Source organism: Bombus flavifrons, chromosome 7 (assembly GCF_040668555.2).
Source record: "Bombus flavifrons isolate JBK064 chromosome 7, iyBomFlav1_principal, whole genome shotgun sequence".
Classification (NCBI taxonomy): Eukaryota; Metazoa; Arthropoda; class Insecta; order Hymenoptera; family Apidae; genus Bombus; species Bombus flavifrons.
In genome coordinates, this window is record NC_138448.1 from 4,225,081 (window position 1) to 4,237,871 (window position 12,791).

At 29.0% G+C, this 12,791-nt stretch overlaps 2 protein-coding genes across 9 annotated transcripts; both read right to left on the bottom strand.

Annotated features, from left to right (window-relative positions):
• Positions 1–1,491: 1,491 nt before the first annotated feature.
• Positions 1,492–10,760, bottom strand: Dmtn (transmembrane and coiled-coil domain 2 protein Dmtn). Of its 8 annotated transcripts, none has more exons than XM_069116727.1 (11): positions 10,412–10,760; positions 8,326–8,470; positions 7,897–8,092; positions 7,174–7,339; positions 6,797–7,025; positions 6,218–6,262; positions 5,810–5,892; positions 4,441–4,772; positions 3,928–4,328; positions 3,430–3,590; positions 1,492–3,273 (listed from the first exon to the last, which is right to left on the bottom strand). In XM_069116727.1, exons 2-10 carry the CDS (start codon positions 8,460–8,462, stop codon positions 3,434–3,436), a joined length of 1,746 nt encoding a protein of 581 aa, XP_068972828.1. In that variant the 5' UTR covers positions 8,463–8,470; positions 10,412–10,760; the 3' UTR covers positions 1,492–3,273; positions 3,430–3,433. The 8 variants fall into 8 exon arrangements, with proteins under 8 accessions (XP_068972828.1, XP_068972826.1, XP_068972825.1 ...); XM_069116725.1 differs by lacking the exon at positions 10,412–10,760 and adding an exon at positions 9,443–10,385 and having other exon boundaries at positions 4,441–4,733; XM_069116724.1 differs by lacking the exon at positions 10,412–10,760 and adding an exon at positions 9,443–10,385 and having other exon boundaries at positions 3,430–3,560.
• Positions 10,761–11,034: 274 nt separating this feature from the next.
• On the bottom strand, positions 11,035–12,379 carry LOC138181680 (GSK3-beta interaction protein). The gene has a single exon (XM_069116735.1). It carries the CDS (start codon positions 11,930–11,932, stop codon positions 11,576–11,578), a length of 357 nt encoding a protein of 118 aa, XP_068972836.1. The 5' UTR covers positions 11,933–12,379; the 3' UTR covers positions 11,035–11,575.
• Between the last annotated feature and the right edge of the window lie 412 nt (positions 12,380–12,791).

Consider the following 12,791-nt stretch of genomic DNA (forward strand, 5'->3'; position numbering starts at 1 on the left):
CCCCTAAAATTATGGGAAGTGTGAGTAACGATTATCAAGTTCCAGGATTACATTAACATTTTACGCAACTTATTTAAGCATATGCTTTACGATCCTCCATGAAGCTTTTTGATACAAAATACATATAAAATTGTAAATAGCCGCGGTAAAAAGAAAAACTCATAGAAAAATGTAACATTGTAAGATACAAAATACGTCCGTCGTTGTTTGACATGTGTGCAATTTTTTATTTATACAAATATTTATAATTTCTTTCCTTATTTTTTCTTTCTTTTGTATTAATTTAATCGCTTCTCTTTTCTGCTACGTCCACACATTATTATGTAAATGTCCTTATTAAGCGTGCAGGTAGGGGCCCTCGTTAAATCAGTGGTCGATGATATCAACAAGTTCTCTAATATTGGATTATATGTGTATTTTACAAAGCACCACGATCTAAAGCTATACAATACATATAGGGTGTCGTTTATTGAATACGAAACTACAAACAGGGAATCGGACGTACAATTCTTGCACTTTATGTTTCTCGATCGTTTGCTTATCCATATAGGCAGAACTTTTTACTATAAAGATAAATATTGATAATTAACAATAAGTAGCATACAATCTTCGAAAGAAAATTTACGCAATAGTGGTAATTATAGTAATATATAAGCGCACTAACACCCTATATATTTTGTCTAGTTGTCACTTATACAATAACAAACATATATTTTTAGTCAAAATCTGATTTAAACAACGTAAAAAATTAGAAATCTTTTTGCAGAATCAATATAACATCGAATCTAATAGACTTAATATATTAGTAATGTATCATTGTTGCAATTGTTTACTCCTTTTTGCAAATGTAGAGTTAGTACAAGAATACGAAGACACAAAATTGTTTTATAATTTTGTATATATCATTATATTGATCCCAAAACTGATTTTTAACTTTTACGCTTATATGTAAACTTAGTATAGTCACAGCGACGTATTTATAAATTTATAGACATAAGAAACGGTTATTTTTAGGAACGCAAGAGGATTATTCGAAGGAAACATTATTATAATTATGAATAAATTTAATTGAATAAATTTTTATAATACAATTGTAAAGAAAATGAATCTGAAGAAAAAAAAATACGCAGTCCGTTAAAATACAAAATTTTGCCTGATCAAGTTATAAATACACGATCAAACTTCCTTGTCTTTTCGGTTCTTAATATAAACATAAACTTTTAATTAACTTAATTTTTATATCCCTCGTAAATTATCAATTTCTTTCATGTTAAATTTTTTTGGCAGTATTCGCATTGAACATATATAAAAGCTATAAAAATTGTGTTGAACAAATATTACAAAAGCAGTGATTATAACAATAAAATACGAGGTGCGACAATAATACATATATAAATAGCAGTTCAAAGAACTATGGCGTTAAATAAAAAAGGTCGGAAATTTGATGTTGTACTCACGAATAACAGGCTAGAAAAAAAGAAAATACATTGCTACATAAACATTATTTTATTTACAGATTTTGTTTGTCAATTAAAAACAATTTCTCATATCTTATCAAGGTCAACGAAACGATAACAGTACATAATCCAACAAATAACAAAAATCCTAATGCATGAACTTAATACAAATTAGAAACTATGCATTTATATAAAACATAAGGAGAATTTTACGTATTAAGCAATAAAAAAGATTATAATTATCGAAAAATAATTTCTTTCTTTACTTGTCACATATTCACAAAATAATATTAGGCTATGAAACTTTATATTTCGTGATACTATGCTTGCAGAAAGATGAAAATTAGGAAATTAGTGAAATAAATGACATTTCGCCATTAAGTAGCGATAATAGAATTAAAAAATTATGTAGACCAAAATATTTTATACACTCACAGATTTGAGCACCTATATTAATTTAAGAATTATCTCTTTTTGTATAATTGTACCATTTTGTAATTACCGTTGCACTTTAAAAAAAAATTTTTCTCAATCATTTTACTGTTTTAACATTTTTTTAAATGAATAACAACACAAAATTGCCACAAATATTAAATTACTCACAATTGTAACAGCGATGTAGTCCATCAGTCTTTCTCTCATTTCAACATCTGTCATGGTTCATTTCTTTACATTCAATATAATATGTATGCATTCTTGTGTCTGTGGTGGTTTAAAACATTCGTGAGAGTACAAATAACAGTTAATGCTATTTATTTCAAAAGGTGTATCCTTCTTACATCATATGTGAAACAAATTAACATTATATGTAGAATAAGAGGAATGAAACATGTTGGTCCTCTTTTGATGTTAAGTGTTCTAAAAGTACTTCTATTCACTTTTACATTTTTGTATTCTCATGAATGTATAATTTGTAACTTACATATAAGAATCAAATTACCCCACCTCATTGCCAACACTAAGGAATATATCACATATTTTATACATTTTGACATGAAGAATATCTACAATTATTTAAGTGTTCTCTTGCTTTCTTAATTTATATCATTGTTTAGCAATTGGACGATTGTAATTATAAATATTTTATTTCAAAATGTGCATTTTGATAAATTTACACAAATTTAAATTTACTAGAATATCAAATGTACGAACTATAATTCCAAAAATGGTGGTAACACCTCCCACAGACACTAATGATAGAACAATTTTCTTTTCTATCTTTTAATCAGTACTTTCGCTTGTTCAATATTTTTTTTTTAAATTTCATGCTAATTGATGATTCGTGTAAAAATGAACTTAATCGCATGACATTAGAGTAAATTCTTCTAACAATGTGCCGTATGTAATCAAGCAATATCAGTGTACAGCGTTACATATTTACTGCCTCTTTCATATTTCATGGAAATTTTTATTTTCTTATCATAAATCATAATTACGTATTATTTTTTAGCAAAATTAGTCAAATAAAGATAAAAATATCGCAAAATAAATTTATAACATTTGCATAAGGGACAAAAGACATTTTTATGTTTATTATTTCTACTAAATCTCTTCTTCCTAAGTGAAACACTTTTGCACAGCAAAATATGTTTTGTGTATTGTAATTCTATTAACAGTATCAAATAGATTTAATCACTCGTCTGATTCAATATAATAGTAGTGAACATGATCAAATTTAAAATATAAATGAAGTCATTTACGCATATACCTACTATTATTGCTCCAAAACTACAGCACTGATAAATGGGTCCAAAATGTTGATCATTGTGTACAATTTTTCTTCATCACAGGGTATGGTAAATTTAAGTATACCACCCTAAAATAAGTTATTTTTTATACTCTAAATTAATAGAACATTAAATTTTTTATATGAAATAGATTTCTTAAAGGACATAAAATATTGTTTCATATTTTTTTACTAGTACGTTTATAATTTGTAAAATTTTCATAAAAATAATAATGATTTACTCACGATGCTACTTGACGGCGAGAGTCTGTTTAAGATGGCGCATGAGGTGACTGCCGACGTCGTGAACCTCAGGCCATTGTTTGAGCACAAATACTATGCCCAATACAACAAACGTAGTTGTTAATATGCGCACCCTGCACATGAAACAATGAGGCTTAGTACAACTGCAACAGAGATGCGAAAACAAAATAAAACAATGAGTGCGCAAAAGTAAAATCAGATGGCGATGTACGTGATGAAGTATGAATTGAAATGTATGTGAATGAAAACGGAACAAGGATGATGGAACAGAAATATAAACTGATACAAAATATAATAGTTATCTGTTTACTATAAAGGAAAAAAAGAAAAAAAGATGATATATATTGAAGTAAACAAAATTTACTTCAAAAAGCTTATGCAATTAAGCTGGAATGTACAATATTTTGTTTTGGTTTTAATAGATTATTTTCCTGTAAAAATAAAACTCAAACATAACTTTACAATATGAAATAACTGTACCTGGTCCTAAGGAAAGGCATCATTATACCAGCACCTGTTGCAACAAGAAGTAGAATAACTTGCAACACAGTTAATACTACGTTTATGAGCTTTACAACCAACGCCCTTGCATTGCTATTATCCAGACCCTCTAAAGTGACATATTGTTGATGTTGTTGTTGTTGATGTTCCATTTTACAAATTTTAGTTTGGCAACTCTCCAACATTTCGTGTATGTCCCTTAATCGATCTTCACTTTGATATTGCACTTTTTCTTCCATATCTGTTATAGTTTGTTTCAAGTTTTCTACTTCATTTTGGTGCAGTTCAGTTAAATCGTTAATTTGTTCTTCCAGACGCTCGCTTCTAAAACGTTCCTCTTGCAAAGCATGGGAAAGATATGTCACTTCTTGTTGCAAACTCTAAAATTGTTTAAGGAAGAAATTAATTTTAAAATTATGATGTATACAAACATGTTATTGTTCTTTATTTACTCTGTTTCATTACTTATTTCTTAAATCATCAGAAACAAACCTTCAAACCTTCTAATTTATCTTTCATTCTCTCCAAATTTTCTCTATGTTCTTGCAGTTCAGAGAAAATAGATTTAAGACTAAGTGCAGCATTATTACTACTGGGACATGTGTGTGCTTGCCCCCTACTACCAGGTCCGCTTTCACTTGTAACACTAGAGCATTCGGATCCTTCTTCGGATGGAAATTTCATTGCCGCAGCACTATGAGTTGATCCCAAACTACACCCACCAGGCAGCGTCGCTGATCCATGATGAGCCTTTTCATCTTCAACACTAGCGTTATCTCCATTACCTGCACGCGGTGTATCGTTTACATAAAAAGTTGAGCCATCTGCAGGGACACAGACGTCGCAAGTTAGAATGTTATCCAATACCAAACTATTCTGCCTTTGTTAATAACTAATCAATTTGTATGCTTTCTCGTATTGCAACACTCCTATCTTTCAAATACAGTTAATGATAATTCAAAAACATTTTTGTTGTATATAAATGCATCAATAATGTGTCACAAAATGTTTTGTAAACTTAATGCAAAAATTGTTTTTTCTTTATAATTTTTGTTCTTTGAATTCATGTCCACATATGTGTTTAATATACTTTGCTGATGTATTGGATAACTAATATATAAAATAGCAAACATCTGAATATGTGAAAGCCACTAAAGACAAGGCAAAATTATTAAGTAACACAAAGTAGTAATAAAAATAAAGCTTACAATATGTAAACACAACATTCTCACATCAAATTTGCTTATCTGGTAGGTATTCATCAAATGTGTAAATATATAAGATTTATGTACCTTATCATATACAACAAAAAAGATATAGTGTTAAAAATTATTAAGATTTTACAAAGTAAGACACGTATGATATATTTACATATAAAAAAACAGATATAGTAAGAAAATTAGCCCAAATGTTACTTACTACTTTCAACTGCCATGACAGCAAAATATTAAACATTATTTATTGTTTAATGTTGAAATGAGTAAGAAGATATTGTACTATTACTACAATACATTATAAATTACTATATATATATATATACTATCATCTTATTCCAGATAAATAAAAATTTATATTTCTGGGATAATGAACATATTAGCAACTAAAGTAATAATATAACGATTTTAATAGTGTATTTACATATATATGTATATGTATTTTAAATAAAAGAAACGTGCATACTATTGCTTGTAGTATCACAATTTATTAGCATAGGTCAATATGTGCTTAGTGATAGCTTTTAAAACACAAAGATTTAATTAACACTTTCCATAGTAAATATTATTAAAAAATTAAATAAATAAGATCTGGACAAAATTGTGTTAATTAATTAAAAAAATAATTTGTAATAAAAATTACTCACGAGATAAAGTATTTATGTTATCTGCACTGCCAAATTTGTTTTTTATTAAATGTGCAAATTCTCTTGGTTTGGACATTACACTTCTGAAACATATAAGAAAAATAAAAATCAGGAATAGCTTTAACATTCCAATTTTATAAAAATTGGTTTTGGAAAATTATTATATTTATATAAAAATATCTTATACATTAAAACACGTAAATTTGTGTTTTATATTTATGAACATACTAAAATTTGAATGTGCTTGGCTTAAATATATAAATATATACATATATATAAATGTTGTACTTCATTCATTGCATATTTATTTTATAAAATGATAATATAGTCAAAACTTAATTATAACAATAAATGTTATGATGAAATGATTAAAAAACCATTGCAGTCTATTTTCACACCAACACTCACCCTGAAAAACCACTGATTCCAACCCTAATATTGCCACCCACGTTTCTGGAAGTGAATCTTAAATTAGATGAAAGTGTCATACCCTATATTTAGGATAACAAAACAGAAATTGGATAAAAAGAAGAAAAGAACACAAAGAAATTACACTAAAGGAACACTTCTTCACATTTTTCACTACAGTGTAAAATTTTTATTTTAGCATATTAATTATAATACGCAATACTAGTTTTTTAATTTAATTTAATACTTTTACTTTTTCAAATAAGCACATAAGCACATACAGCAACAACAGGAATAACATACATCATATTTTTATAAAATATACATTATAATACGTACAATCAAAATATGCTTTATAAACTATTAATATAATATGTACATTTTGATAAATATCTAAAATAAAAATAAAGAAAAATCTATATCAATTAATTCAGATTTAGATCTATCAATGATTATTTAAATATATCAGCCACACTAATAAAAAATCCATATATATATATATATCTACTTCTGATTTGATTGTTTATTGCACAATTAAAATACAGTACAGACAGTTGATAAAAGATAAAATATACTTACTTAAGTCCTTGTCCCATATCTCGAAGCACTTCTCTGGGTTGTCTGTGACTTGTAGGTGCACCATTTAATTCATAATGTTTTAATTTTTTTGTATAACTATCCAATTTTTTCTGGAGCTGAGAAATACTGTGCGCTGATTTTTGATTTTTCTTCTCAAATACTGCTTTGATTCGAGTAAGCTGCTGCTTGTCTGCATTGGCAGCTAATTTTAGATATTCATTTACATTTTCTGGAATAAAAAGGACATTAGATAAATTTCACATTTATAATACATACTCTGATATAAATTGCGATTATATAAAGGCCTTCATATAATTCATATAATTGTTTTAACACTTCAACACTATACTAATTAACTGATAATTGCTGAAAATTACCATCACGTGTGGTTTGTTCTATTCTTATAAGTTCTCGTGTTTTAGCAATTTTACTTTGGATATGCTCAATAGCTTGACAAACACGAGCAGAGTTAGAGTCAACATCATCAGTTATTAATTCAGAGGAGCCATTTGATAGGAACGATTGTGTTGCATGATATTGTTCCTATAAACAAATGTAGTGTTATATTAAAATACACGAACCTAAGAGAGAAACAAATTATGACTAACAAAACACATTTCCTTGAGCACATTGTTTGTTAACTTGTACTTTGGTTGCACTCTGAAACTGTGGAAATAGTCTAACTTTGATGCCACTTACAACATTATGCAAGTAGGTACTTAATTTCTTAACCTATAACCCTGATTATACAGTAGTGATTGATGACCTTGTAGTACAGTACAGTGTAATTACATGCCGTAACTTCACATTACATAAGTAACTTTATATAAGCATATACAATCATATTTACTACTGTAATAAACATTTAAAAACACAATGGTATCGATTTTGTTGATCTAAATACTTTAACAATAATTTTAAATATAATAACATATCACTATTAGAGTTACAAATTATTAGAACTTAAATGAATAAGAATGTGTTATTTAAAAATAAAAATATTAATTACATTACAGTACATTAAAAAGTATTAAACATTCTGAAAATGAAATTATTTTTATTTATTAATTATTATTATTTTATAATATTAAAACACATACTCCTTCATCATCGGCTGGTAGGTGAATATTTGGCACAAACTCGTCTTGTTCGGCAGTGATTAAATTGGTATTTGGTTCATCCATAGCATCTACTCGAATCACAGTTCCTGGTGATTTTTGCCTACTACCTTTCATGCTGAAGCTGCCTCCACCACCACTACTTCCACTGCCTGTACTACCCTCCCCTGTTTGGGAACTGCGAAGTCAAATTAATTTTGTACTGTGCTCCTTTTATTTATTTTTCATTTATTTTTTTTAGGAACTTATTTTTCTTATTTGTAAGTACAAAATATTGTATCATTAATTATATCATATTGAAGCATAAGCTTAATGTTTCAGTTTCATGTAAAATACTACAAAAAAATAAGAATTTTTAATCTTAATTTATGTAAGCATACATATTAATATCTGCAAAAAATTGGGTCTTACAGTGAAGCATTACGTGCTTTTGAAATATGTTCCAAAGTAGCTGAAAATTGTTGAGGTGAGGTCAATGTATTTCCTCTGTTAGGTGATGTACTGCGTGAACTATTCTTACTTGACGTAGTTATCATCAAATTAGCCATTCCTTTTGCTGAAAAAATTATTACCTAGCTGTGTTAGTAAGACTGTAAATCTTCTTAATAAATGAGCTTAAATAATTTGTTGTATATGTAATCTATATATATGTAAAAATATATCTCTATCAATAAATATATCTCTTCTTTATCAATATAAGTGATACTTTCAATATTATTACTATTAAACAGTAAATAAAGATATAATAAATGAAGAAATTAAAAAATATTAATCCCTAAAAGATTGGGTGCATCATTCATTCTGAAATCATTATTATCGTTCAAATAGATATAGTATGTTCTCATTATCAAGAAAAGCTATGTTTATCAAATATTATCAATATTAATCATAAGATTTCTCATGATATGATCTAGCAAAATGAAATGTATACAAAGAAAATATGACAAAGTAAATTAATAAATCAATATAATACAAAATTACATGAAACTCATGATGTTTATTGAAACAGAAAATTAATAAAAAAAATTCACAATGTTAGAAGAAAATGAAAGAATACACCACAGAATAGTTCTATTTTACTTGACCCCTATATACCTATTTTGAGCTACAATTTTCTCTAAGAGTGATATTATCTAATCTAAATCCTGTATGTACAGTCAATTATATGTGTTATCCAAAAATAGTACATATATAGGAAGTTTGTTGAAACACTGATGCAGTTCATATTTGCTATAACATATTCATTATAATTTATTCATGTCATTACAGAGGTCATCCATATCTAATTAACATTTGTAACAAATTTGCTGGCCTACTTTAGTGACAGTAAGCACATACTAAATAAAACTGCATGACTATTGAATATCAAAAAAACGTTATTATCAAATATTGATATTGTACTTTAACAATGTTACCAAAAATATGTATTTTGAAGAAAATAACATTGTCTAGCATCAAAATTCATTTTGAGACTAAGAAAACATCTGAAAAAAAATTACATGCAGTTACTTCTTTCACATTCTATCACCTTTAATCCAATCTTTTAACTGATGAATCATTTTGATTATCATAATTAGAACATCGGCATTGCTTTCGAAGTATGACGAACATATTACGCGGAAAAACACGTGCAATGTAAAACAATAAAAAATATCGGCACATTATCCATTTCATAAATATCAGTTATATTCAATCTAGCACAAATATTCATTCTATTCATTAAAAAAAGTTATTCATGGTACTTTGTAATAATTAAAGCGCAAAACAACATGACATACATAAGTGTACATAATTAGACATTAAATGTAGAATTTTATATTAAATCACGTTATAAACAAATTAAACGTTGCAGCCATTACAGGATCTTTTATTTTATTTTAATTCTACAAGAATGCATATTTTATGTAGTGGTAAATACTATCAAAATTTAAATGCATACATTGCATACTTTAATTTTCAGGGAAATCGTAAGATAGCAGAAAACTAATGCGATAAAAATAAGAAAATGTCGACTAAAATCTTCTGAACCGAATAACACAAATTCCGATACACAACGGTTCTTATATAAACTAAGAATTTCTGACAAAAATAACAATGTCTCCTCGCGTAATTGTCAAATACGTGAAACACAGAGAGTCGCGTTAAATTTTCCTATTTAACAAATACAGCTTCATTGAAAAAATACAATATTTATTTAGAGCGAAAAGAAAATGTGGAAACATGTAAAGATTTAAAATACGCATGTATGTACGTCAGAGAAGAATCGACGAATATTTAGCGACCTGTGATATTACGTTACTATCGCGACTCATTTCCACACATACGATATCGTCCATGGTTATATAGGTTGAAAAGAGATATGGGAAGTAATTGTCCCACCCCTTTCATGCTGATATTGAGAAACGGGGTACGACTATCGAACAAAAACAAACGACCTGTCAAAGCTCTTCCGCGGTTCTTTGACATTCGATTTACCGAAATATATTTCGTCCCTCACCTTCTTTACCGCCTGATGTATGTAGCTCTTGGTTGAAGCATGGTTTTTATTTCAACGAATGTCACACTGGGAATACACAAAGCAGGGCTCCTTTTCGTATTGCGTTTTTCTCAATTGTCTCTTTGGTCAATCAAATGATAGGCTCTGTTATCGTTTTTCACGGGCGTGTCATCGTGCACCATTCGACATCGTAGCACTAGCCACTCTAATATCAACAAACGTGATACATTCTTTCGTCTTTAGGCACTTAATCGACAGTAAACTCATTCAGAAGCATGACGGAACACGCACACGGTGCGACACATTCGGCGAAACCGCTTCGTTACTTCACAACTCGACAGTGGAATACGCCAAACGGAACACAGAGCAACGAACGTAGAGGAGGGGGTAAACAAAACCGATATATTACCACTTGCACCGACTGATCTTTCGACTTCTAGGGATATTTTCTATGGAGATGAGATTGGTATTGCACTACCGTATCTAGCAGTATACGTGTCACTTCGCATTTATATAAGTTTAATGGATTTTATTTACATATATTTTTAATTACAGTGTAATCAAATAAATTTCACTAGTTACTTTAGTTCATTTAAATATCACATGATGAATTTGTCTTTTGCATATCAGATTCTTGTTTTCGTACCGATTCTTTCGTTGTGTTAGATATGTATTTATATTAATGTATTTATATTTACTGAAGACAAATGAAAGTAATTTATATATTAAACGAAATTATGTACTAATAGTTAAAAATAGAAATAATATATCGTATATGTTACAAGTTTTGTTTAATGTATTATATTCAACAACAGTAGATAATTGGATGCAATTTTGTCAGCTAGAGGAAACTTTCTTGGTAGTATATGTATGCACATATAATGCCAAAAGGAAGTTCCAAGATTTGGTATTATGTATCGAGTATGACACTGTCCTTGCAAATTACCGTGCACTCGGATATCTTCGGCTAGATTCGGATTGAATGAGTGCTGTGCAAAGAGAAAACGCATTTGACGAGAATCATAATTTATTTCAGATTTCAAACGCTTATTGTTGAAAGATGTGTGTATGTGTGTGTATTCAAACAATTGGAATTAGCACTTTATTTTCATCTATATTTAACTGTGTTTCATTTCACTATTAAAAAATTCTGATTAAATTTGTTCACTGTGAGTTACTTAATTGTTTAAGCTTATGAACAAGCGAATTCCCAAAGGAATCTCTATATTGCGGGCTAACGAAATTCAACAAGCTGTAGGGCGTTTCGTAGTGCTCGCTTTCTCTCTTTGATGTGTCGTCGTGTTCGTTACCAACGATGGTAAAACCAGCACTTGATAGTTCTATGCAAAATTTCAAGCCCTCTAATGTAATCAAATTTAAGTAGAGGAAATGATTGTTATTTCGTAATTTTTCTGATATTTTGATATCCGTTACATGCTGTTTTACGTCGTTGATAATGGTTTGCGCCTCAAGCTTCCAGTGATTCTTGTCCAGCTCTTTGTTATTCACCTCTTCCTTCATTCTCGCGTTTTAACAGCGTCAATAACCGTCTTTTTACGGACGCATGTAATATTCTAAACAAACTGACGATATTATAGTTCAACGTTACTAATCAACGTTTCGTCAATGTTGGAACAAATTCACAATTTGTTACGTTGAACGAAGTTCGTCTTATTCGTGCTAACAATAAAACGGCACGTGGACAGGTTAGAACCAAGAACCGAGGGTCAAAGACCAAGATTATACGATTATGTAACTATTTGGCGAACTTATTTCTCTCTTAAGGGATATATAATATCGCTTTTCAGTGACGACAGTGACTACGATCTGTCATCAGTTTAGACCTTGACACTGCGTAGTTGTAAATTTATGTTGTACATTCAATCCCACATATTTCTCGGTACATGTGCACCGAATGCACTATAGACTTGTACTAATTATGAATCATACTGCGTATGCAACTTCTCGCTTATCGCAACGCCATCTCATGATGTTTTCAGATACTAAATTTACCGCAACGAATAAGCGGGAAAATTTACTATCCTAAGGAGCAGATAAAATATTAATTCAGTAACGATTTAGACGATCCTTGATCTTACATAAAGTTATTATGTTCCTGTTGATCTACGAGCAGAGCGCTAGCAAGTATTAAAAGATTTTTTAATTCAATTCAATTCAATTCAATTATGTCAAAGTGGTAAGCTATTAATAGCTTTTTAAGACAGCTTTTTAAAATTCTAAGTTTTGATAAATTAAAAAAATATAAGGTAGCAGCAAAAAAAGAATTTTATCCTTGTTCAATGTCCTCGTTTAGCAGTTGCTCAATAGCTACAAAAGAAACGTGATATCATTGTAACGAAGCTCACGTACATTTATTAAT

Bases quoted from the DNA above. Each gene is read 5' to 3' on its own strand.
- LOC138181680 (XM_069116735.1), bottom strand. From the start codon at position 11,932: ATGAAGGAAGAGGTGAATAACAAAGAGCTGGACAAGAATCACTGGAAG.
- Dmtn (XM_069116723.1), bottom strand. From the start codon at position 9,485: ATGATAATCAAAATGATTCATCAGTTAAAAGATTGGATTAAAG. The intron at 8,093-8,325 runs GTAAGACCCAAT...TTGACTTCGCAG, and splicing joins AAAGCACGTAATGCTTCACT to TTCCCAAACAGGGGAGGGTA. The intron at 5,893-6,217 runs GTGAGTGTTGGT...TATATGTTTCAG, and splicing joins GGAATCAGTGGTTTTTCAGG to AAGTGTAATGTCCAAACCAA.